General features: G+C 37.8%; 1 protein-coding gene across 4 annotated transcripts in view; it reads left to right on the forward strand.

Annotated features, from left to right (window-relative positions):
- Positions 1 to 24223, forward strand: part of AFTPH (aftiphilin) — a 49121-nt gene that overhangs the window by 8306 nt on the left and 16592 nt on the right. For all 4 annotated transcript variants that reach the window (XM_086631860.1, XM_086631859.1, XM_086631857.1 and 1 more), the window contains exons 2-6: positions 3797 to 5597; positions 15854 to 16005; positions 16542 to 16668; positions 16994 to 17050; positions 19318 to 19440. In XM_086631860.1, the coding sequence (XP_086487986.1) occupies positions 3828 to 5597; positions 15854 to 16005; positions 16542 to 16668; positions 16994 to 17050; positions 19318 to 19440 (2229 nt within the window). In that variant the 5' untranslated portion in view covers positions 3797 to 3827. The remainder of the gene's footprint in view (positions 1 to 3796; positions 5598 to 15853; positions 16006 to 16541; positions 16669 to 16993; positions 17051 to 19317; positions 19441 to 24223) is intronic.

The following is a 24223-nucleotide window of genomic DNA, read 5'->3' on the forward strand; positions in this document are numbered from 1 at the left end:
AAAGATAAAGTGAACTTTTTATTATTTAGTCTGAGTCATGACGACTGCAATTTTTTTTATGTAGTTTCAGTAATATTGGCCTGTATCATGCAGAAATTAGGAGCTCATCAACATCATCCTGCGTCTAATTCCTTTCCATAAAGCTATGGAGTCTAGGTAGGCCACTGAGCTCGCAGAGCTTCTTATCCAAGAAAAAGAGTGGCAGCTGATCGAAGTACTGCTCAAGATTTTAGAAAACTTTAAGCTGTAGGAGCACAATGTGAATTTGCTTTACTAGTGAACCAGCAAAACTATACTTTAATATTGTCTAAGTACAGATCTATGAACTGAGCTGCAAAGTTCATATATTTGCCAACTGGAGACAATTGAGGTTGCTTCTGTCTTCTGCTTGTCAATCTCCATCTCATGACTTCTCATCGAGAAAAATGAGGTTTCTGGGAAAGTGGAGGCTGGTCTACCTGGATTTGTCTCCTTTTTACTTAAATATAATTGCTTGTGTGACTTGATTATTCTAAAACTGTTTCAAAATGAGAAAGATCTGATATATAGCTGTATTTTTATATATATACATATAAAAACCTTTGGCTTTAAACTTACGTTGTTACTTCTTGTGGTGCACTGAAAGCTTCAAGACTGGGTCTTGTGGTCTTATCTTGGTTTCAAAATCAAACGTGTTAGCTTCCTAGCTTTAAGTTGTGTCACCACACAAGCATTTGGCTTCCTTAAGCATGTGATGTTTTATAGGCTGCCTGTTTGAGAGTAATTGAAATATTTAGGGATTTTATTTGGGTTTCTGCTTTGAATTTCTACGAGTTTACTTATATGTTTTTTTTTCTTTCCAGTGTAAATCAACAGGCTGTAGAACTGTCATTTTCTATTTTAAAATCTTTTCTTTATATATGGCTTTAGAGATGTGTTTTAGAGGGCTTGTACATCTCTGCTTAATAAGAAATAGAACATCTAATCATGTGATAAAATTACTGTTGAGTTTGCAGTGGCTTCAATCATAGTATTTGGTCTTGGTCAAGGAGCTGCTTATCCCACTCTCCAATATTGTTCCCCAGAAGCCATTTAGGGGTGTTTTTTGTAGGACTCTTGTTTTCACCTTCCTTTTTTCCAGCCATTTCATTATTTCTGTTCAAGCTCCTTTTTCTTCTGGGATGATAAAGGTTTATATCCAGTCAGTGCTGTCCTTGAAATATTATTGAGGGTTTTTTTGTTTGTTTCAAGAAATAGTTTCTTGTCTTTACAGTCTCTTCAGCTTCTATCCTGTGGGGTAAGATGATAAATATAGTGTCAACTGAATTTTCCAAACAGGTGTAACAACTCCTGTTAAATTTCAGGAGGTTTAATAACAAATTTATGCTACTGTCTGCTGAGATTCATCTGGAGACATGTGAACTCGAATTGAGTTACAAGGGTTGATTTGTTATAACCAAATAAACCCACCCTTTTTCTTTTTATTTGAAAGAAGAAACCAAAAATTCCTTTCCCCTTTCCAGGAATTGTTGAGGGGAGAGTGAGTCCCATCCCAATTGATGTGATTTTCTCTGTAATTTTTCATAAATGTCATATGTTACTAAAACGCTACTGATTCATGACCCTAGGAGTCGTGAATTCCAGACACAGGGCCATTCGCTGTTTAACCAGCTCTCCAATAGCTTTAAATAGTGCTATCCCTGAGATAAGGTGCCTCAAGATAAGCATAGTTAATATATACCAATGTCTACCTAACCGGTCTTTTTTTCTACAAAAGAACAACCAGCACTTTTACCTACAAGGGCATGTCTTTGTGTGTAGCATATGGATCTTCCTCTGCAGCAAAACATTCAGAAAGCCATTGTATTTTGAAGACACTAGGTGTTTAATCTTAGCATTGATAGTTGACCCCAGTAGATGATGGAAATTTGGATATAAAGAAGGAATGGCTGCTCTCATGGTTATGAAGAAGAAATGCTGGTATCATATTTAGTGGATTGAAAACCCAGAAGCTTGGAAGGTAAACAGGTTGGAGTCGTCTCAGCGAGAACTCAAAGTCACACTCTACAGACATCTTGGAAAGGATCTTTGCATTCTTGTATGACATGGAACTGCAATTGCCAGCCCTTGATGTAAAAGGGAGAGTGCTCTTGAGAGATGAGGCCTCTAAGATAAGAGAGTGAAGCGCTTCTCTCAAATACCTTGTTAAGCAGCTGGTGCTGAGTAAGCCTATGTGGGAGCTTGTTGACAACTTATTCTTTATTCTAAACAAAATTGGTTTGCAGTCTTCTTCAGTTTGTGTGTGATGTTACAAATTACTTCATGGTTTCATCTGATGAGCATGATGGTGTTTTTTTAACTGCAAAATAGCCTTTAAAAAAAATTGTGGGTGTATTAGTCACCTTAAAGATGCCAGACCTTCCTGGCAGATACCAAGAGTTGTTTGGCTCAAGTGCTGTGGTATGTTGTGCTTAGCAACAATAAATGAAGCTCTGCAGTTCTTACACCCTTTTTTGAGCTGCTGTGTACATGCATGTACAAAGTTGTTTGCTAAAGATGTTGGAGGTAAGGATCATGTTTTATCTGTGTTTCAGAACTAGTGTTGTAAAGTCTGCATTTATTATGGTGGTTAGAAATTCAAGTATTTGCTAATATGTGTAGGTTGTTTCCATTCTTTTTCTGTAGATAATGCGTAGTGTGTTGTTACAGTTTATTCATGGCAAGTGTCATTTGAAATGGAAGGAGCTTGGTCATAGCTTTCCCTTTAAGGGGCTCTAAGGTATGATCTAGTCAAGTGATGTGTACAGTTGTGAATCTATAAATAGTAGTAGTTATTGTTTCATTAATTACACACAATATTGAAAAAAATCAAGATCACTCTTTATGAAAGAAGATTTTCCACCTATACCTTGCTTGCAATGTTAAGATGGAGTCCTTAATCTGTTTCTGTCTAGGCCATGGGAATACTTTTTTTTTTCCCCCCTCTGACTTAGTGATTTACATTTAACTATTTTAAGGATAATCTTGCTGCATTCTGCTTTTGAGAATAAGCTTTGATGGAGAAGTTTCTTTTGCTCTAGGCTTTGCTGGTGCTCATAATGACATTTTCCAACTGGCAGTTTTTAAGATAAAAGCAGGCTGCGGAGACGGTGCACGTTAGCTCGCAGTTGTGAAATCCTAAGAACAGAGAGACCTAGCAGAAATCCATGAGTTGGTAGAAAGAAACTTTAGTAGAGCAGCAGATCATAGCTGGTGATTGTAACAGCAGTTCCTTCCTCCATTTCTTCACTGTTTCAGAGCTTAAGGAAGCATCTTTTGGAGTCTTCAGAGCTGCTGCCTGAAGGTGCCTTAAGTACGTGACTGTTGAGGCGTGGTCCATCAAGTGGCTTAATTTCTGTTGCACAGTCAGCCGAGTGCACTAATGAGCGTGGGAAAAGACGGACCAGGGTCATTGGCTGTTTTATGAATTGCTGGTGACAGGAAGTAGAGAACTGATGGGTTAAAACTCAATTTAGTTGTGTTGGTATGTTGCACAACAGCTCAAGACAAATGTGTTTCATGTTCTGGCGTTTCAGCACGGTCTGCTGAGAATATGATCGTGTAGTGGTTTACAAGAGACTGGGCCTATCCCCAGGAGATTCTTTGTGACTTCTAAAACAAGAGAATAGAATTTGGGTTTGGGAAATGTTTCTTTCTTGTATCTAATATGGACATTGACTTACACACACTTCTAAGATAAAATGTGAAACAATAAATAAAAAAATACGGAAGACGACAAAAGTTAGCTAAATTCTAATTGCTTTTTTCTCTTTTACAGAAATACATTAACTTTGAAGTGGAACTAAACAATGGAACCAGACATTATTCGAATGTACTCCTCATCCCCTCCACCACTAGACAATGGAGCTGATGAGGATGACGAGGATGAATTTGGAGAATTTGGAGGGTTTTCTAGTGTAAGCACTGCTGGTGTAGCTTTTGCTGATTTTGATACACCGGACTACAGTCATCCAAAGGAGGAGTTTATACCCACAAATCATTTCATCCCACTTCATGATTATTCTGACAATGTAGCTGGCATTGCAACTTTCACATCTGTTAAAAATGTTAAAGATAAAGACTGCATTGCAGAGCTTCCTACTCTTGCTAAGGAACTTTCTGATACGTCAGCTACTAGTACCAGCAAAGAAAAATCTAAGTTTAGAACTTCAGGTACTGCTTTAGAAGATGTCAATGAAAGAGGGGAACAAAGAGACAACTCTGGGAAATTGGAGGGTTTTTCTTCTCGTGTTCGAACTGGTGTAGCAGTTGAGAGCCAGGGTGAGCAAATAGATGCTTGTAATGGTGAGAAACTTCCATGTCTAGAGATTCTAACAAACGGATTTGCAGCATTGGACCCTGCAAGTCCTCAGGGAACAGAAGATCTAGACGGTATTGGTGACTCAAAGGGACTGAAAACTGTTAGCGCTCATAGTACTGAGAAAAATTTGAACTCAATGCCTAGCTCAGGTGAAGACTTTGCAGATTTTGCTACTTTCTCAAACAAAAAACCACTCCATTTAGAGGGAACAGGACCTACAATACACAGTGTTCTTAATGAAAGAGACTCTCTGAGCATTCAGGAGAACAACAGAATAAACAGAGTAGCTTGTATAGAAGAGGAAGTTTGCATTTCAGAAATTAGTTGTGAACAGGGTCCCTCAGCACTGGAAGATAATGAATTTGCAATTTCTAGTACGTCTCAAACAACTGGAAGTTCAATATGCACTACTGAAAATGGAGGGCCCAGTGGGAGGAGAAGACAACACGGCACAGAGAATGACAAAGATTTTACTAGACCTGGTGACTCTTTGGGAACAGAGGATATCAAGGTTGATAAGATCCAAAGTCTAAGCAGCGATCTTACGGGGGAAAAATTGAGTGATTCTCCAGATCTTAAGAATGGTGGAAGTAGTACTGAAGTTGTAGCTTGCAGTGACACACAGGACGACGATTTTGGTGATTTTGGTTCAGTCAGCAGTGCATCTCCCACCTTCGTTAACACTCAAGAATCTATACATGCTGTAGATTTAGAAGAAACTTCCAAACAGCCTGCATGTATTAGGGAACCTAATGATGAATTTGGTGAATTCAGGGACACAAGTACTGTTTCTCAGCAGCCAGCAAGGTTGGATCAAGCTGAACTAAATCAGACTGCTGATACTTTAGAATGTGACACTACCGGTAAAACTTCAGGCTTAGACTTCCAACATACTACTGAGGTAGAAAATGGTGATGATAGTGAATTCGGAGACTTTGATTCAGTGCCAAAACCTCAAGATGAGGGTGTTGCTTTTCAGGACTCTGACGACTTTGCGGACTTCAGTTCAGCAGGTTGTAACCAGGCTACAGACTGGAATGCTTTTGAAGATGAACAAAAAGGCAGCTGTTCTTGGGCTGCCTTTGGAGATGAGCAAGCTGGTGAATCTCATCACAGAAAAGAGACGTGGCAGTCACATAGGACAGATGCATCTGCCAGGATTGATGGTCCAATATTACAAAAGACAGACAGTTTTGCTTTAGCATCTTCCCAAGGAACTACCAGTAAGCAATCTCAAGAGCCAGCACCTTCAGTTCAAGTAAGGGCGTTTTTGATTTTATTTGTTCAGTGTTGTTCTGCTCTTGTGCATACAGCTTTTCCTGGTTCTTGTTTCTGCACACAACAAATGTTTGGATAGTCCTTGTTTGTCTTGTAGGAGAGATTTAGTCTGATGGGTGAGACGGGCTGGTATGAAATAGTGTGCTGTGTTTGCATCTTGTATCTTTTGCGGTGTTACTTCCTGCAGGAAAACGAGCAGGGTATGCTGGAACTTGTATGTATTTGTTTTGATGATTATTTTGTGGTCCTTTACATAAACTGATCAAAGGAATAAGCCATCATAAACGTTTCAGAGCCTGTGATAGTTCTTCCTTTGCTTCATAGTTTACTGCCTTGGGTGGAGGGGTGCTCTGATGTTGCCTTTTCCTGAAGTAGTGGTGTGGCTGGAAGCTGAGATTACTGGTTCCCAAAATTTTTTGTCACCATTCTCTATCATGATTTCAAACTCTGATTTAAAATAATGACTTGATTTGTAAATAGCTACACTCATTTGCTTAGAGCAGAGAACATGATAAAATGTGACCTGTGGAGTTATGTCCCTGGTATTCCAACTCCTGGCAAGTTAACCACTTAAAAGTTATTTAAAAATAAGTCTCTGTTGTACATTAATTGTAGGAAGCTTTACGTTATAGCAACATCATAAATATAGGACTGATGATTTCTTAAAGCTACTGCTGTTTCTAATTAGGAGTTTTGGAGAGGGTGAAGTAAATAGGCTTATTTCTTACCCCCTAGGTTTTTCCACCTTAGTCGCTAAGTATGTATTAATTCCTAACTAATTCCTTCCTAGGTCTTTCACCAGCCATCTCTGAGATCTGTACCTGTTTATACAAAGATATTTTTTTAATATTACTTTACAAAATGCAGAACAATTTGAGTTTAAGATTCTCTTCAGTGGTTCTTTTTAATGGTTTCATCCCATGTGAGTAGTTCAGAATATGCTCTGTCTTTTGAAGCATGCAGCAACACCAGCAATGAAGGGTGTTAGTGGTAATATGTCTAAAAGGTTTGGCTCTTCTCTGGCAATAAAAGGAAATTAGGTAAGTCCCTCCTTCCAGGACCTTGCGTAGACTTGGTGACAGCTCTGCCTATTTCCATTTACTACTAGTGATGGATGAAATGGCTTTTCAGAAGACGGTTGTACCTGCTGGAGACTTGCAAGCATCAGCAAATGCAATGGAGCTTTTGGGACTTGGTGCTGATTTCTTGTCACGTTAAAACGTGTGAGCCTCAGCTCCTGACACTTCCTTCTTGCTGTTTTGTGCAATGACTAGCACAGCAAATTTCAAAGTGGCTTCACGAGCCGAAAAAAGGCTCACAAGTGAACCTGCAAGTGTGTTTTTGTATCTGTGCAAAGCCTTGCTTGTCGTCACCTGAATGTGTGGGTCCATTTCTCAAGTTGAAAGCACGAATCTATTGTTACGTGTTCTGTTGGTCATTCACCTATAAAATTGGAGAGTACTAAGGTCATTAGTGCCATTAATCTAAATTGTTCCTGTTGCCACTTGAAAGACTGTCCAGAATTTGACAAAGAAATGGGGTGGGGAGATTATTTGGTTTAATTAGCCGTTTTTCTAGTTAATCATGCTATTAAGGGATAGTTTGAATATTTCAAACATTTGTTTACTAACAATTTTCCACAACTTTATGGTGAAATTTCAATAGAAAACACTTCTGAATGTAGATGTTGATAAAAGCAGAACCTTCAGAGGTTCTGTAATTGATTTTTTTCCCTCCTCCCCATGTCTGCCTTAACAAAAGATGAAACCAGGTTACAGCAGTTCTTCGGTGATAATGTCATGGAGTTGTACAGTAGTTTGGTAGATTGTAAAGCAAGTTTAAGACTTAAATGTTTTTTCCATTCCTTCTCTTTATACTACAGCCAGTTGTGACTGTTCGGATGTAAAGTGATGTTCTACCTCCCCTGCCAGTGAGGAAGTACAGCTCAGAATGTTTTACACAAACAAGCTGTAGAGGAAGTTGAGCTGGATACCTTTTCTGTGTTGCAATACTTTCCTTAGCCTTGCAATGACTGTTAGTTGCTACAATTTTTTTTTTCAGTTAACTCTTGAAACAATAGTTACACATTTTCGGAACTTACTTTGTATTCTGTAAAGTGCTTTAAGATTTGGAAGGACCTATTGAAAACTTTTTATATTTAAAAAAAATGCTTTGTTTTAATCTGAAGTAGTAATTATAGTTTTAATCCATTGAGCCACAGTTTAGCAAGTTGCTTTTAGAAGCATTGACGTTATTCAAGTTAACGTGAGCCAGCAGACAGTCCCTGTACTTTGAGTGCAGAATCTTAATAAATTAAATTCAGATTTTGATCGACTTCCCTACTTTCCCTTAAGAGGTTGTCACTGAGGTCAAACCACGAAATACAGCATTTTAAAGCATGTATTAAAGCTGAGTTCTGGAGCTGTTTGAGGCAAAAGCAGAAACGCTTGCATGCCAAATAAAGCTAGGGAGAGGTAGGTGAACAAAGTTGTTGTTTTTATTGCCCTGACTGAAGAAAGATAGGGAGGAGTAGATCACTTGCATCAATGTATTGCTGGCAGGTTTAAAAAGCGCTTGCTGTACTAACTTAAATGGGGCAGGCTCTGCAAGAGAGAAATACTGTGTGTGTTAGACACTTGAGATAGATGTGAAAATTGAGACCTGAGCACAGGCTAAAGGTGAACTGGGATCATTTACAAGATACCAGAGGTATCTGTAATGTTGAGGCTAGGAGAGTCACTGTAATGTGGTAGTGAAATAATTTTGAATGATGTCTAAACTGAATGACTCTAATTTAATTCTTTACTCTTTGCTTTTCTGCTTTTGTATATACTTAAACAGCAGCATTACTGTTTAAATGGAAATTGCTGCATACATCATTTCCGCGTCCATCCAGAATGCAACATGAAAGGAAGGTTATTTACCAGTAGCACATGGTCCCTTGCCAATGGTCTTTGCATGTTTTCCTTTCTGTTTCCTTAGTTTGTGTGTTCTGGATGTGAAAGTGACAGCAAAATTTTGTTCTCTCTGAGTGTTTCCTGACATATATCATAAGATATATGTCAGGAAAACTATTTTAAAGATTGTGGATTTGGTATAATGTTTAATTAGAGGTTAGGCTTTGCTTGACTTCAACTAATTAATCTAGTTTTTCTTACAAAATACAGAGTATAAAAGAAGAACTTAAGGGGAAAAGGTCACAAAAGTGAACTTATATAGTGACATGTAGTGGCAAAAAGGTCATTATGTCTTTTCTCTGCCTTTGGTCTAAGGCTCTCTGGATCCTGCACACGATCTGCAATGTAGTATTTGTAACATGCTGACCTCTTCCATTTAGTAGTGCTGTGTGGAGGGGAGAAGAAAAAGGGCATGATATATGGTAGTCAGTTAAAACTGCTGAAAGAATTTGTAACCCCTTAGAAAAGGTTCCAGTTTCAAAGGCTGATGGACACAGATACACAGACTATTATTTGAACCCATATTAATAGTATTGTATACCTTAATCATTTAATGTCTGTCTTCAGCTGAAAAATGTAATAGTTGGTTTCAGTATAGCTGCAGGTTTGCATTAGAAACAGATCCGCCTTTGTGTTCATTAAAACTGATTTAGAACGTAGTTGTGGGTGAACTGTTGGACCTAACAGGTTTTGAGTGAACCTGCACTGTACCATATGCATTAATGCCCTTTATGTGATCACATAGCATGCTACTAAGTTATGTTTATAAGGAATGTCAGGCTTGTAGCACAGCTTTTTCCATGAGACAGTGTTGCACGTTAGTCAGCTGAGGGGATTACTCTGCTGTATTGTGCATTAAGAATATATATAGGACTTAACTGCTCTTGTACTTTGCTATTACCTGTGGTAATCGTGTGGGTGGGTAATAGGGCTGTGCCGAGCTCTGTTGAAGGAGTATAGGCATCTCTAGCAGAGGAGGAGATGAGTGATGGCTTGGTTGGAAGGCCAAAACTCTTACCTGATTTAGCTGAGAGCTAACAAATCCTGGAAAGGGAGAAAGGGAAACCTGAACAGTCTTCCGAGTGGGGTTTCAGGTCCTCCACTTGTGAGAGAGCCTGTGCTCACAGGCTCTACCTCTTCAGGTTCATCAGTGTGAGTGATGTGCAGTTACTAAGCCACAAGTATGCATCAAGACAAAGAAAACCATGGATCACTGTCACTTAGAGAGTACTTTGTCTTGGGTAGTGAACGAAGTCATCCTCTTGGGGAAAAAAGTAATTATGACCAAAGACTTCAACCTCCCACTTCACTGAGATAATTTAGCCAACACTATCTTAATTTAAGTTCACACAGTTGGATAACAACTTGCAGTGTCAGTATATCTGTCTGGAAAAGGTTTTTTTTAAAGTCCATAGCACAATTCTTAAGTATGTGCAGCTGAATAGCAGTAAAAACCAGACCATTAAAAGTAGTCCATAATTCCTGTATTTCAGAACAGGCTGGCTAAGGGGATCTTGCAAAAGAAAGTAGTTTGAGAGGGAGTTGTTTTGTAATTTCTGCTTATATATCACAGAACAAAATTACTTTTAATTTCATACACAAAAGTTTCGTCTCCTATACTTCCTTTCAAAGCCTGACTGAGAAGTTAGTACACCACCACTAGATAATAATCACATGACTGACTGAAATGGGAAGTAAGTTTTATGTAGTCTAGAAAATTAGCTGTTAAACTTCACTTTGCCTGCATGGAAGATGCAAGATTTGGTACATTCTTCAGCTGAGGGAGAATAAATGTATGAGCCTTCCAGCAAGGAGGGAGGCAACTTCACGTTTCTACAGTGGGCTTCCCAGTGGTTTGTAACCGTATCAGGTAGTGAAAAGACCGTAGAAGTCCTGTTCTTCCTTCTTAAGCCACTAAATTTTCAGATTTGCTTTGCAGCCGAGCTCAAGATCTTTATAGTTTACTGTTTAAAAATGTTTTTGGGGATATTTAGAACTATCATGGTCTTATACCTCTTTAAATTATTGTAAAAATTTTTACTCTTCATTTCTCATTGGTGAGGATTTTTAACTCTTGTGGCATAATACTTGATTGCCTAACTACATAGTATCCTCTTGCTGGCTTGTAAGTCTCAGTTTAGGACCAGTGTTTCCGTTATAAATTGCCTCCGGAATAAAAATGAAACAATTCACTTTTTTACCTCTAGGAAATGTATGTCACCATCCTAAATATAACTGCTTTTTTGGGAGAGGGGGTGTGGTGGGAAAGGGAAGAAAAGCCATCACGTTTGGATCATGAGATGTTAAACTGGTGTTCTTTGTAAGCTTTGCTTCTCCTATTTACTCGGAGTTTTTCTGCCTCCAGCTCTTCCCCCATCGCTTCTGGGAAGGTGCTCTGTTTGCTAAGCAGAGCCTGCACAGCAGAGAAAGAAATAAAGCTGTTGCTATGTGGAATGCAAACTGATTCTTAGTTTATGCAGTCCGTAAACCTTTCCAAAGGGAATCTACGTTTAAGTAGGAACTTAGTGATTTGTTTATGTGCATTTAGTTAACTGTTCACATTTGTTTCTTCATGCTGGAAACCAAAAGATTTTGAGACCCACTGAAGTTCATTAGTGTGTTCCCCATAGTAGTTGTATCCATTGAAAAGTTTCTCAGCTCCCCTATGTGCACAGTCATATAGTTTAGCTCTTAAAGGAAAAAAAAACACCCAAACAAACCAATTAATGAAACAAACAAAAAAAAGCCCAAACCAACATACAAACAAAAAACCCCACCAAAACCCCACTCATGGTGAAGGTACAGAAGCATACGGTGACTTGGCTCCACACAGGCAAAGGTGTTGCTGGAAAATATGGTTTGGTGTTTAGAAAACCCAGCAAAGGGAGTTTCTTGTTTAACCTCTGCTTTATTTTGTTAAAATGCTCATAAATACCTGTGTTAGGCACTCTCTGGAACAGTGAGTTCATGATTTAAAATAAATAAATAAAATCTGTCTAGTTAATCATTTCTTTTCTTGGCTTCTGGCCACTGAGCTTTGTTCTGCTCTCTTTTGAGAGCTTTCACTCGGCTTCTGAATTCTAACTAGAAGCTGATCATGTCCATATGGACTTTATTCCTTTCCTAAATTATACATTTAGCATCTTGGATCCTTCATATGCTCTTATGTTTTTATATCATCTAGATAAATTATTGAGAATATTTAGATATTCAAGTCTTAACTATTACACTAGTTTTATTTATTCTTAGGTCTTCGTTTTGTCTGTGATATTTTTGTATTTTCAGGTGATGATTACCATGTATGTTAAGCTTTTATCAAGAACTTTTATGCTTCCCTAGAAACTATGGGGCTTTGAGTTTGTCACTGGAGAATCATGGTTAATTTTTAAAGTGGCAGCTGTAGCTGCCTTTCACATCTTCAGTATGTGCCTTTAAGAATTGCTCTTCTCAAATAGCAGTGCAGAACACTCAGGTATCAAATATTTTCAGTAACATGAAAAGTTCTTGTTTTGTTTGCTGCCTTTTTTTTTTCCCCAAGGTTTTTCATCCTGAAAGACATGCCACTGTTGTGTATGACAGAAGTAATACTTTCTAACGGTCCATTTTGTCCAAACGATAGATTGAAGTTTTTAGAAGACGGATGTTTCCACTAATTTCAGAGTCTTGGTCATGCCCTTTATACCTGGGAGCTGTGACCACAGGATTTCGTTACCAATTAGAAGAATAAGTTCATCTGCTTCCTTTGGGGACATTGCCACTGCCTGGGAGATGTGTGTCTGTAAGCTCGTCCCTGTGTCCGTTTGCATACACAGAATTAATTACTCTGGTTTGCTATGGAAACGGTTCTTCTCTATCATATATAAATAAAGGCTAAGCATTTCTGGAACTTTAGAAAGGATGAAAGGAAGTGTAAAGAATGCTATAATTAAACTGTTCCTGAAATTTCGGCACAATTCTTAAGCTCAGATTTGAAATTGGTTGCTGACTGAGAAGCTGCTTGGTTCTTAAAGACTTTGGGTTAATTCTTTTGTTACCTAAGCAAGCATATTCTTAGTCACTAGCATGTTCTCAAATGTTGATTCTTTTCAAGAAACGTGATGCCTTGCTGTTTTCATGATTCAATGCCTTTCATTTGTCTCTTCTTTTTCACTGGGCATATGTATTCTGGCTGTATTACAGAAATAAAGTAAGCATGACCCGTCTGTGTAAGATAAGGGCAAATGAGATATTGTAGGCAAAGTTAAGTTTTAAAACTTGAGTAGAGCATGTTTTTGTATGCTGAAACATAGGGGTTTTTAGGAAGTTTTACTTCCTAAAAATGTAAATTAGTATCTTAGTTCTGGTCAACAAACACAAAACAGCCTACAAGTAGAGTGACAAGTATTGTAACTTACTGCTTGGCCAAAATGATTAGGTATTAAACCATGATTAAAAGGAGAATGATATACTGTAGAACATGACTCATTATAGTCAGAATATACCAGTGAGATAATGAAGAGGAAAAGAAAAAAAAAAAAGGAGTCAGGTATGCTGTGTAATTCAGATCCTTTGATAATATAGTAAGTATGGCATTTTGATGTTATGCTTTGCAAATAACTGAACCTGGTGGCTGTCTCTGTCAGGCATTTCTTTCACAGGTAGCAAAACTGAAGAGCTGATGTTCTAAGCAAGTTAATTTTCCTGCTTTTTTGCAGTTAGCAGCTGAGTAGCGAGAATAGACTGAACAGACTTGGTTGCTAGTTTTCCTGCCTCATCATCCTGACTCCAATACAGAATCAAGATATTCTGATTACATGGTGTTTGCCTCTGTGTTACATTTCCTGTATCATTGTTGCTGATGTACATGGTCAGTGGTTTGCTTAATTGAGACAAGGCAAACTTTCAGATAAAAATTCAAATGAGAAATGTTGTAGATAACTGTTATAATTGTGAAGCAGATATTCTGGCACATAAAGAATTGTCCCAACTGTATTGGTTGGTCTAATTAAAATATGTAACTTCCACCTATCAGTCTTGCTTCTCTGAATCTTAAATCATTTCAGTTGTAACAAAAAACCCTCTGTTTGAGGTTTATGTTAGTAAATTCAGCATTGCTGCTGGAATATGCTGCATCTCCACAGGAGGGCTCTGCTGGCATAGCTATGCTACCACACACTGTGGGATGGTCCTGGGATTTTCGCCTACTCGGTTTCTTTTCCATATCCTGAGTAGAAAAGCGGGTGTTGGAGCTGCTGGCTGATGCCCTGCCTGTGGTCCAGCAGAGCATTGGAAAGGCAGCTGTTGAAGAACCATGAACTAGAAGGATAGAAGCGTTCCTTTTGTGCCAGACTTGTCTCCTTCCTCTAGCAAGAAGAGAGATTCAGGTGCTATTGTTACAAACAAGTACATTGAGGGAAAAAAAAAAAAAAAGCTTTAATTTCATTTTTTTAGCATACCTTGCAATTGGTCCTTTTTAGTAAATGTTAAGAGATTGCCAGTTATCTGTTGTTAATGAGTTGAAGTGGGGGGAAAAAAACATATATTCTGTGTCAGTGGTACGTCTGATGTCTGAGACAGTTCATAGAGCTATAAGAAAGTTGAAATTCGAGGCTATATGGAAATACAACAGAGAAATGCGAAGGCAGAACTTAAAAAGAAGAAAGCATACTAAGCTTGTTTAAAAAAAAATTGTTGTTGTTATTGTTTTCAGTGGGACAGGAGGTTGTTTGAGGGTTTGGGTATGTTTGGGTTTTTTAAAATATTAAATCCAGCTGTCAATGCCCAAGTGGCAAGAATGGGAGCATTCTCCAGTGCATACTCTGGAATTAAAATGCCTGGAAGCCATTAGTACCAATATGTGCTGTTTGTATTGCTGAGACCTTATCCTGCCCAACAGCAGTGATGGTGGCACTGGTGGAGAGAAAAGCAGACAACCTTTGCTGTGTTATGAAACTTAAGAACCTTGTCTGCCTTCCTCAGATGCTGAAGTTTCCTTTCTCCCAAGGGACACCGAAGTGATGGTGACATCAAGACACAGTTGCAACTATTGTGACAAGCAGGAAATCCTGCCTGGTCTCAACAAAAGCAGGGAATATAGATCTGCAGCCCTTCCGCAAAACTTCTGAGTGTTTGCATTTACATGCTTTTGGTGTGAGTTTTTAATGTAAGACAGCAGAAAGAAGGTCAGACAAGAGTAACGTAGATAAAGTTGTGGTTGTGCACACAGTGCTGCTATCTAGCTGGCTCCTTGTTCAGCTAAAATAAAATTTAGTGGGGATTTTTTGCTGTTTTTTTTTAAAGTTATTTGACTAGGATAGAACCATTCCCAAGGTTGGATTTTAACCCCTGCAGAATCGCAGCGTTTGGCATTGACTGTCTGAATCATGAATGGGAGGAAAGGAAAATTGCTTGGAGGAAAGTAATTCTATTTAAATTAAACCACCTCTGACGTGTAAAGACACACACATAGGTTTCGAGGCAAGAAATTAAGGCATTAAGTAATTCTTTTTCTTTGTTAGTTTTTTGGTCTGGAGAAGTACCAAACAAATCTCATAAATACTTTTTGACAAATGATAGGTTTAAATGCCTTAGTCTTGGCTCTTCTGCATTATACCTGGCTATCACATGAACCGTAGCAAATGAAGCTGGGGATTGGAGTTTTCCTACATCTGAGTCATTGGTACTAACAGTTTTTTTAGGAAGTGTGAAGTCTTTGGATTATAAATAGTTTTTCCTTAACCATTTTCAAAGTTGTTATCACACCATGAGCATGTTGCCCATCAGACTAATTTTTGTGAGACCTCTAACTGCATGCATCTTACGAGAAGCGAAGCTGTCTTCTGAATCAACATAATGTCTCAAGTTTGAATTGAAGTGCATCATCATTAGATGAAATGATACTGTTCAGTACCGAGCTTGCTGAAAAAATGTGTTCAGTAAAACTCTTAGGATGCGTGGATTTGGAGACTTCAACACATCTTAGGTAAATATAGCATAATACTGCGCATGTTTTCTGCTCGTTTATAACAAAGAGTGACTCTGGTAAGAACTGTTCTGAACTCTTTTGTAAGAACTCACTTTGCAGAGGGCAAGATCCTTACTGTTTCTCAGTAGCTAGCAGCCTGTACTTGGTGTTTATAAAAAGCCTTGTGATCCTCTGACAGCTGTATGTTTTTGTGGTAAGTGAAACTTTGTATTAGCTACGTATTGGTTTCCATCTTAACTTATTTTTATAATTTTGGACTTCTTTTCTTTAAAGCAGTTAGCGAAACTTGACGAAAATATTTTCTCTTTGATCTAGACAACATTGCTAAGTCGTCTGGAACGAATATTTGAAGTCTGTTTTCCTTCCATACCTGTTCTCGAAATTGAAGAAGAAATAAGTTCCTTGAATGATTTGTTGGAAGCAGGTGAAAAGCAGATAACAACTGAGGAGACCTTAGCAAATACTGGGTAAGAAGCCACAATGCAACAAACTTAAAATGAAGTAGAAGCTTGTTGTCTTTGGGAAGTTAAAACATATAGCAGTAATTCAAAATGAGTTGTTTGCTTCAAGCGTTGTGAAAAACTGTTGAGTAAAAATTAACTATCTAGCAGAATATTTGTTTTCAGTGACTACATATACCAGGACTATTTCACTTAGCATATCAACTTAGTCAGCAGCATATAATCTTCTTTTAAGTGATGTCTCTGGAGTTAATCAGCATATGTCGTATTAGTTACAGTTGATATTAATTGCTCTATTTATTCATATGATGATGAAGTCTAAGTAGGCCTTGTCCTGTCTGCTGTGGACATCATTTTCCAATAATAAGTCTGAACTATAATTGTTCTGAGAACACTGTGCAGTTTTAGTTCCTCTGGGTGTTGTGCTTGGGCGTAAGTTTAATTGGAACATATAAGTCGCTTGCATTAAAAACTGGAATAAATATTGAAGGCTGCTAAGCTCTTATTCCTGTTGATAACTTGATTTATGATGGGTTGTATAGGGAACTGATGGATGTGTGGACAGAGCTGCAGGATATCCATGATGCATATGGACTGAGATACCAGTGGGGTGGCTCCCACAGCAACAAAAAGCTTTTGTGCTCCTTGGGAATCGACACAAGAAATATTGTGAGTCTGTCAGTAAAACTTGCTTTCTAAATAGTAGAGCTGCTTTAAATGTGGAATCAGGTGGAAGCCTTTCTGTATGAATGCTTGTCTCTTAATTGCATAGCTGCGCTGAACACGGCTTTTCATGACAGACCATCTGACAGCTTAACCTCTTATAGGTCCTGTTAATAGTAGAAGTTGCATTAGTTTTTAACTGTCGTGTTTACATTTAACAAAGTATTTATTCTTTGATATTAATCTTATACAAGTTACATCACATTGAAAGAAATATTATCATCAATGGTGCAAACTCTTACGTAAATTCTTTTTCTTGTTGTTTTGTCAGCTCTTCACAGGCAACAAGAAACAGCCTGTTATAGTACCCATGTATGCAGCAGGACTGGTAAGCTTTTTTTAGTGTTATTTTTTGTTATAGTTCCAACAACACTATGGAATGAAATATATTAAATGACATGGAGCACCAAGTATGTTGAAAGATATTTTTACAAGTACAGTTAAGGCTTAGGCATCGCTCGAAATGCTAGAAAAGGATCATCAAACAATTTTTGTGATGTGTGCAAGCAGGTATTTTAATTGATTTTAAATGAAGAAAGTATTGATTTACTTATTTCATAGAGCAAACTATTTATCTGCCAAGGTGAGGGCTAGCCAGTCTAAGCTCAGTTTGAGACATTTTATGAAAAAGGTAAAATTTATCCAAGTAACAGTTTAATGTTCATGCAGCAATAAAAAGTTCTTGTTGAATTTTAACTATCAAATATAAAGTTTAGATGTGAAAATGTCAACTAAAACTCGACATGAGAAACTAGATGATTAAATAGCTGTCAAAATGACAAAGGAACATGAAAATTAATCACATCTGCTGAAGTGAATTGATGTTTTGGGAAACCCTGGTGCTAAGACCAGATGCTTCAAAGGAAGGTTAAGAACAGCTAGATAGTTACGGTATTCCATTAAATGTGTGTAGGAAGTTTTCTCAGCTCTCTTGAGCATTCTTCTTTGTGAAACTATTTCTGACAGACTGTTTATTAATCACTGAGTGCATCTCGGTACCCCTAGATCAAGAGAAATGCATGGTTATGCTTTGCAGTGTTACTGACATATTAATAAAGGACTTATATTTATATATTAAGCTATTTATGCATTCCAGAAGTGTTGTGTAGCCAGTATTGTTGTGTTGCCCCAAGTGCTAAATAAAACCAGTAAGCATAATTTAGATTTCTGTGCTACACTAGGTTACTTGGGTTTCCTTCAGTCTAAAGTCAACTGTTTTCATTTAAGCCAATACTCTGTAATTCCTATTTGATGTTTCGGACTCTGTGCAAGGTCAGCAGTAGTAAAAACATTCAGAAGATAAGATTTGCTCGTCTGAGCAGAACAAATAATGTTGTTTTTTTTTTCTGGAAACCTCTCTCTATATGTGTGTATATATACACTTCTGTATAGTCATTCACAAATTGAATATAAAAGGATTAATATATCTTTGGTATATATTAAACCAATTTAATCTGTAGGTTAATTTTGTAGGGTGACTTCTACAGTCAGTTTCTAGAGCTGTTGTTTTCTAGTGCATCAAGGTCAGCTCATGCGCTTCTTTGGATGTAACCATGGTGTTCTGATAGAGAGGTAAAACATCTCGTAGCAGTTGCTGTTTTCCTCCTGTAACATATTTGTGAGCAAAATAAAATTATGTTTGTATGTAACACGTGCAGTTATTTTTTGCAACAGATTGTTGTTGCTGATTAATTATCTTCTAAATTGTTTATATACTTGTGGATAGGGATGATGGTAGGAGTAAAAGTGGCTTTCTTTTGCCACCCTGCTTCATGTGTTTCTTTGCTGTCCACAAGAATTGATTTAACTGGTGGTTAAATTCCAGGCTCCTCTAACAAGTTGTAGAAACATCTGCGGGACAGCTGATCTTGGTGACTGATTTCCTGAAATTATACTAAAATATGTTACTAACAAGTTCGATGGTTTTATTTGAGGGTTTTCTTTCTTTCATACCTCATTGTTCTGAGATGGTTTGCATGTCTCAGTGCAAATTTTTGTCTTTCTATAGATGTTTCTCACCCTCAGTTTTATTCAGGAACATCAGATATTTCAGACATTTTTCATGGTACTGTTTAGCTGTTAACAGTTTGTGTAGAATTAAAAATGTGGGTTTATTTTTTTTTATTTTTTTTTAAATGCATTTATTTCCATGTCAGTTGCTACTATTCTTGATATCATTCTACAAACTAATAATTTGACTTATTTCTTCTGAATTACTTAATTGTTGAAATGGAATGAATGCACTTGTACTTTTTGTCATGGGGCGTTTGATGTTTCTGGAATAGTCTGCACACAACTGAAGAGATTATGTCGCCTTATCAAGTAACTGTTTCCTCTAGCTTAAATTACATTACTGAAAGTTGAAAGCAAGCTGCAGCTTGGTTTTCTGTTATTGGCTTTTAAATGTTTTTTAGGCCTAAGGAACCAGGATGATTCTCTCCCCTGCCCCATCTGTTTCTGCCCCTTCACAGGAAGTATCCCAGAGGTGTATGGTTACCCCTAAGCCTCTAGTTGAGGACCAAGTAGTGTGGTTTTTACCTTTGTGTGTCTCTGTGAGTGCATGTGATCTTTTGTGATTTTTATTTCTTTATTTAGGGTATGTTAGAGCCTACCAAGGAACCTTTGAAACCAATATCTGCAGCAGAAAAAATAGCTTCAATAGGACAGACGCCTCCTGTATCACCAGAGATGAACACATGTACATCTGATCAGTTCCAGGTAAAAAATAGAGAGGAGGAAAAAGAGAAAAAGAAAGAATGGGGGAAACAATGGGACGCCTTGCCTCTTCCTTCATGTTCAATGTATCTAGATGGTGTGTTCAAAGACACCAGTATGTAAAGGGTAGGTGTTCCTTGTGTCAGACTGAAGTCCTGCTCTTGGATCTACTTCTTCATGTGTGACTGGATGGGAGTCCCTACGATAAGACTGTAGCAGTTGGTGGCCAGCGTTTAAGAATCATGATGATATTTACTGCTATGCAGCAAGTTGCTTTAAAAGGCAGTGGACAGTTACTTCCATAAATTTTGGATGTAACTTTAGACTTTTTCTTGCTCAGGCTAAGGCTCTTCATCTTTACTTTTTCTGAAGCTTATTGTAGGAGATCATTCCACCTGTTGGTTAGTTCTTGTTTTTGTCTGAATTATCATAATTACATGTATACTATTCTTACTCTTTTCCTTTTTCTCTTTCCTATCTCCTTCAGAGATAGCACAAAAAGCAGCCCAGCTGTCTGGAAAGAGATTCTGGATACAATCATTACTAGCATAAGTTCCTGACTTTTCGAGTGTGTGAATTCTGCTGGCCCTCGATGCCAGATTTTATTGAAAGATTATCTGTTGAACAGCTCAAAGTTGCTTCACTGGATTCTCTGTCTTTCAAGCCTGATACAAAATGAGTTTAGAGGAGTTTAGGAGTGAGCTTTTGAATTCTGTGAATTCTGCGTTGCTGTTGTGGTGGTTGTTGTTGTTTTGATATTCTGAAATTAGAAAACCACTTAAATGCCACGTGTGTTGCAATGTGTCTGATTGGCAACTAGCTAATGGGAGATAGAGACATTTAATTTTCGATGGCACCACGGTGGTGTTCAGCATGTATTCAGAGAGAGTCAACTTTGTCCTTCCTTAGCACAGATCTTGTTTAATCTGCCAGCATCTTTTGTCACCTTTTCTGCTTATAACTTCTGATTAAAGGTGTTCCAGAATGAATCATCCTTGTGTTACATATAACTTTACTTCTGAGTGTAGTGATTTCTTTGCATTCTTTGCTCTGCCACAGTGCAGAGCTCTAACTGTGACATGCTTGTACCAGAGGAGAAAACTTTTTCCATTCTGGAGTAGCAGTATGTCAGTGGACTCAGAACTGAGGTTGTTTTGTATAGGAATATACCTATTTGGTGATACTTCCAATACTGATTCTCACGAATACTATAGTGGAATAGAGCAGCTGAACTGGATATTAGAAAAGGTAACTGATGATTATTGCAGCCAGTCTGAGCTGAAGAAATCACTTGTGTGTTTTCTGTGTATGAACAAAGTAGGAAAATTTCACTATAGTGAAAACCTATAGTGTAGGGTGTAGCAGCAACTCTGATGTGCCATTCTCTCAGTTGCCTGGCAGCCCTAGTGCTGAAAATAAGAACCCCTACTTACTTTTTTATTCTCTCTAATTATGAATATTTTGTACTTTTGGGTACTCCTGTGGCAGAATTCCCCATTACTTGTCACAGTTTGATAATCTTGTCCCATAGCTTGTTCTGACAAGACCATCTCAGTTCAGTAGTTGTAGTCCATGCATATATGCAAGAAGCTTCTATGCTCTCTGTCTGTACTACTGGCCTTAGGTTATTTTTTTTTTTTTTTCAAAAAAGATAAATAACTAGAATAAGCCTTTGGGGAAGAGATGAGTTGGAGCTCTAACTGTTACGAATACTAAGAGGTCACAGTTAAGTGACATTCGGAAGTTTCAGGGCATGAACAATCAATTCTCAACCTCAGAGACCTTGTTGCTTTCTTGGCCTCATCTTCTCTTAATGTTTGGTGGCTTCTGTTTGTTTCTGGGGAAAATCCAGCTTCACTTCACATTGTGCAAACTGCCTCTTAGGAGTATTCCAGATTGTCGTGATATTAAGATGATGTGCCCAAACTTTGCTAATCATTTCATTAGGAACTGTGCTATAAACATTGATAAATATGCAATGGAAATATAGACAATTTTAATGGACCCTGAAACTCCTTATTCTAAACACACGTAATTTAGGTGCAACAATTCAGGTATCTTTAAGCTTACCCGTTAATGTGTAATTATTTAGTTATAACTTCTAAAGCCCTTATTTTCAGATGGTGATAATGGTGGGTCATTCTTATATTCAGAAACTTCATAATACGGTCTCTTTTGTTGGAAAGAGAGGCTCTGATTAACAGATTCTTATTCTGTGCTTGAGGAAAAGAGGAGAGTTCTCCTTTGAAAGCCTGGCATTTATGGGACTTGTGTACAGATCAGTGCCTGTATGTGTTTATGACTTCCTGCTGAGGGAATAACATTTTGGGAGAAAGACCGTGATGATACGAAAGCAAGAGTGGGAAGAACATTGATAAAAAACCCATGGAAATGCCTCCCTAGTTTTTTGGTTGTAGGCGAACAGAGGAAAGTATGCAGAGATTTAAAATAGAGAGCATTAGAAATCAAAAGAATGAGGAAAAAAGCAGCAAATGAGCTGCAATAATTTTTCCTAGTTATTATATAAACTCTATGTCTTGGCCTCATTTGCTGCAGAGGATCTCAATGGGTTGGTTAAGCTGTGGAAATACAGTGGACAAATTCCCATCTAAGCCATTTAAGCTGTAAGGACAGATTTTTGACATTATGATTTCTCCTCTCAAGCAAGTTAAGTTACTGACTGATCTAACCCAGTATTTTTTTGTATAAAGATGACTTTTGTAGACTTGTTCTGGTTTATGTTTGAAGGTAGTGTCTAAGTTCTTCTTAGATCTGTTGCTTATTTTGACAATTGGGGACTTTATTTCTATGTTCTTCTGTGCTCGTAACTGTAAGGCAGTAAACAGAATATGAAATAATCCCCTAATTGCCTTTGTCTAAGCATGGTGTCTCGAAGATTTTACACGTCTGAAGTAAAAGGCTCTATCGAGGCACATCAGGTGTAAGAGAATGGCTGCTCAATTAGGCCACCTGAGACAGTTCCCTTCTCCATCTCCTATAGTGGGCATCTACACCATGGTCACGTCTTCAGGCAGTGCAATTAAAATATATTCCAGTGCTTGTTAAAAAGGTTGCTGTCTGGACTTCACGTTGTCTGCTTTCTCTTGATTTGATCTTCTTCTCTGATTAACGTTGTTTTAAAGTTTATTTACCTGATTCTCTTTGACTTTCTTGCAAAAAGTTATCTAGATATTTCTGTTCTTTCACTGTTGCTTCAAAACATCCTCTCTGTTTGGAACTATGTTTCTTCGGTAGAGTTTAGTTGTAGCTTTGTCCCAGCTTACAGGATAACTTTGGGATTTCTTACCTGCCTAGTTTTGCATAGGAAGTTTTATATTGGAGTAGAAATCTGCAGTGACCCAGACTTTTCTAGAAGAAAATTACCAGTAATTCTTTTCTGTGGATGCCCATTACAGCACATCTGCATGCATGTAAGCCACTGAATCAGAGATCAGGTTATAATAGAAATAGGTATCTTACACTTGCTGGCTATTAGGAACTGAACCTTAATTAAACCCCATGAGGTGACAGTCTTCAAAAACACTTTTAATTACATGAGGGACCATCAGGACTTCTAACAATGACAGGTGCAAGCTACCCAATAGGCCACCAGCCAAAGGCCCCATCATGGAACTGCTCTCCAGTTATACATATGAGAAAGATCCAAGAATATATGTAGCTTTGTTGGTAGAGTAAGAAAGATTTGCAGGTAAGAGATGTCACAGAACTTGCTATTCTATCAGATCCAACAGTCACTTAAAGGTGGTGTCCGAGAAGAATAGTTTTCAGAACTGTTGTAGTTTTGCCAATGAATACACACAAGGAAATGTATTAACTGCTTCCTTGTAAACCTTTTTCTGAAATGTTTATGATGCTCATTTGTAGGATCTATCTAAATATTGATATTATATTTGTATTACAAGCCCTTCTATTTTTCTCCCCCAGCTTTAAGACAGCAAAATATTTCCTTTTTTTTTTCCTTTGTTTAATTTTCCTTGGGTAATTATTGGCAGAGACAAACATTTACATTTTACTCCTTTGGATTATAAAAGCTCTTACATAATACCATTCTAAAATTACTGTGTGAAAACATCTCTCACTTTTATCAAAGTGAAATACGATGCAGTAAAACCAGCAGGCATTTTAGTTTCTTCTTTCTCACTTCCTTGACATTCAGAGTAGTACTCTGACAGCTGAGTATACTTTTTCATTTCTGTAATCTAAGATGGAGGAAGGAGTGAGAGCAGTTTGCCCTGATTCTCAATATTCTTCTGGACTGGGTGCTTTTCCTTAAAGCATGTTATCAAAATAATGGTTGTAAGTGCAGTAGTCTAGTAACCTTGTAATCTCTGAAAGACAAAACATTATATTCCCATTTACAGGGCATGTTCCCATTGTCTGATCTCAGTGCTCTGTTCAGGTGTCCCAATATAGTGAGTTTTCTTAGGGCCGAGGTCACTAGAAACAGAGAACTTTCTTTCTGGATAATTGGCTTTTGCCTCTGCCCTCTCCTTTCACTTCGTTTGCTGTTGTGTAGACCAGGTCTTGCCAGCATCCTGTATAGCTGGGGTCTTCTTTACTTGCCACTCTCCTCTTCTGTAAGTGGTTGAAGTCATAATTCATCGCATCCTTTGTCCTTTCCTTGGCAAATTTGAGAATCAAGTCATCATTAAAGGGAAAAGCTTAGGCAGCCATTGGTACTGCTTTTTCCATGCAGTTCTGTCACACTCATCAGTTCTGACTCAGTCTTTTGACACAAAATGTAGTGGGTGTTTTCCTTGGTAAA

This window comes from Tauraco erythrolophus, chromosome 2 (assembly GCF_009769465.1).
Source record: "Tauraco erythrolophus isolate bTauEry1 chromosome 2, bTauEry1.pri, whole genome shotgun sequence".
Taxonomy (NCBI): Eukaryota; Metazoa; Chordata; class Aves; order Musophagiformes; family Musophagidae; genus Tauraco; species Tauraco erythrolophus.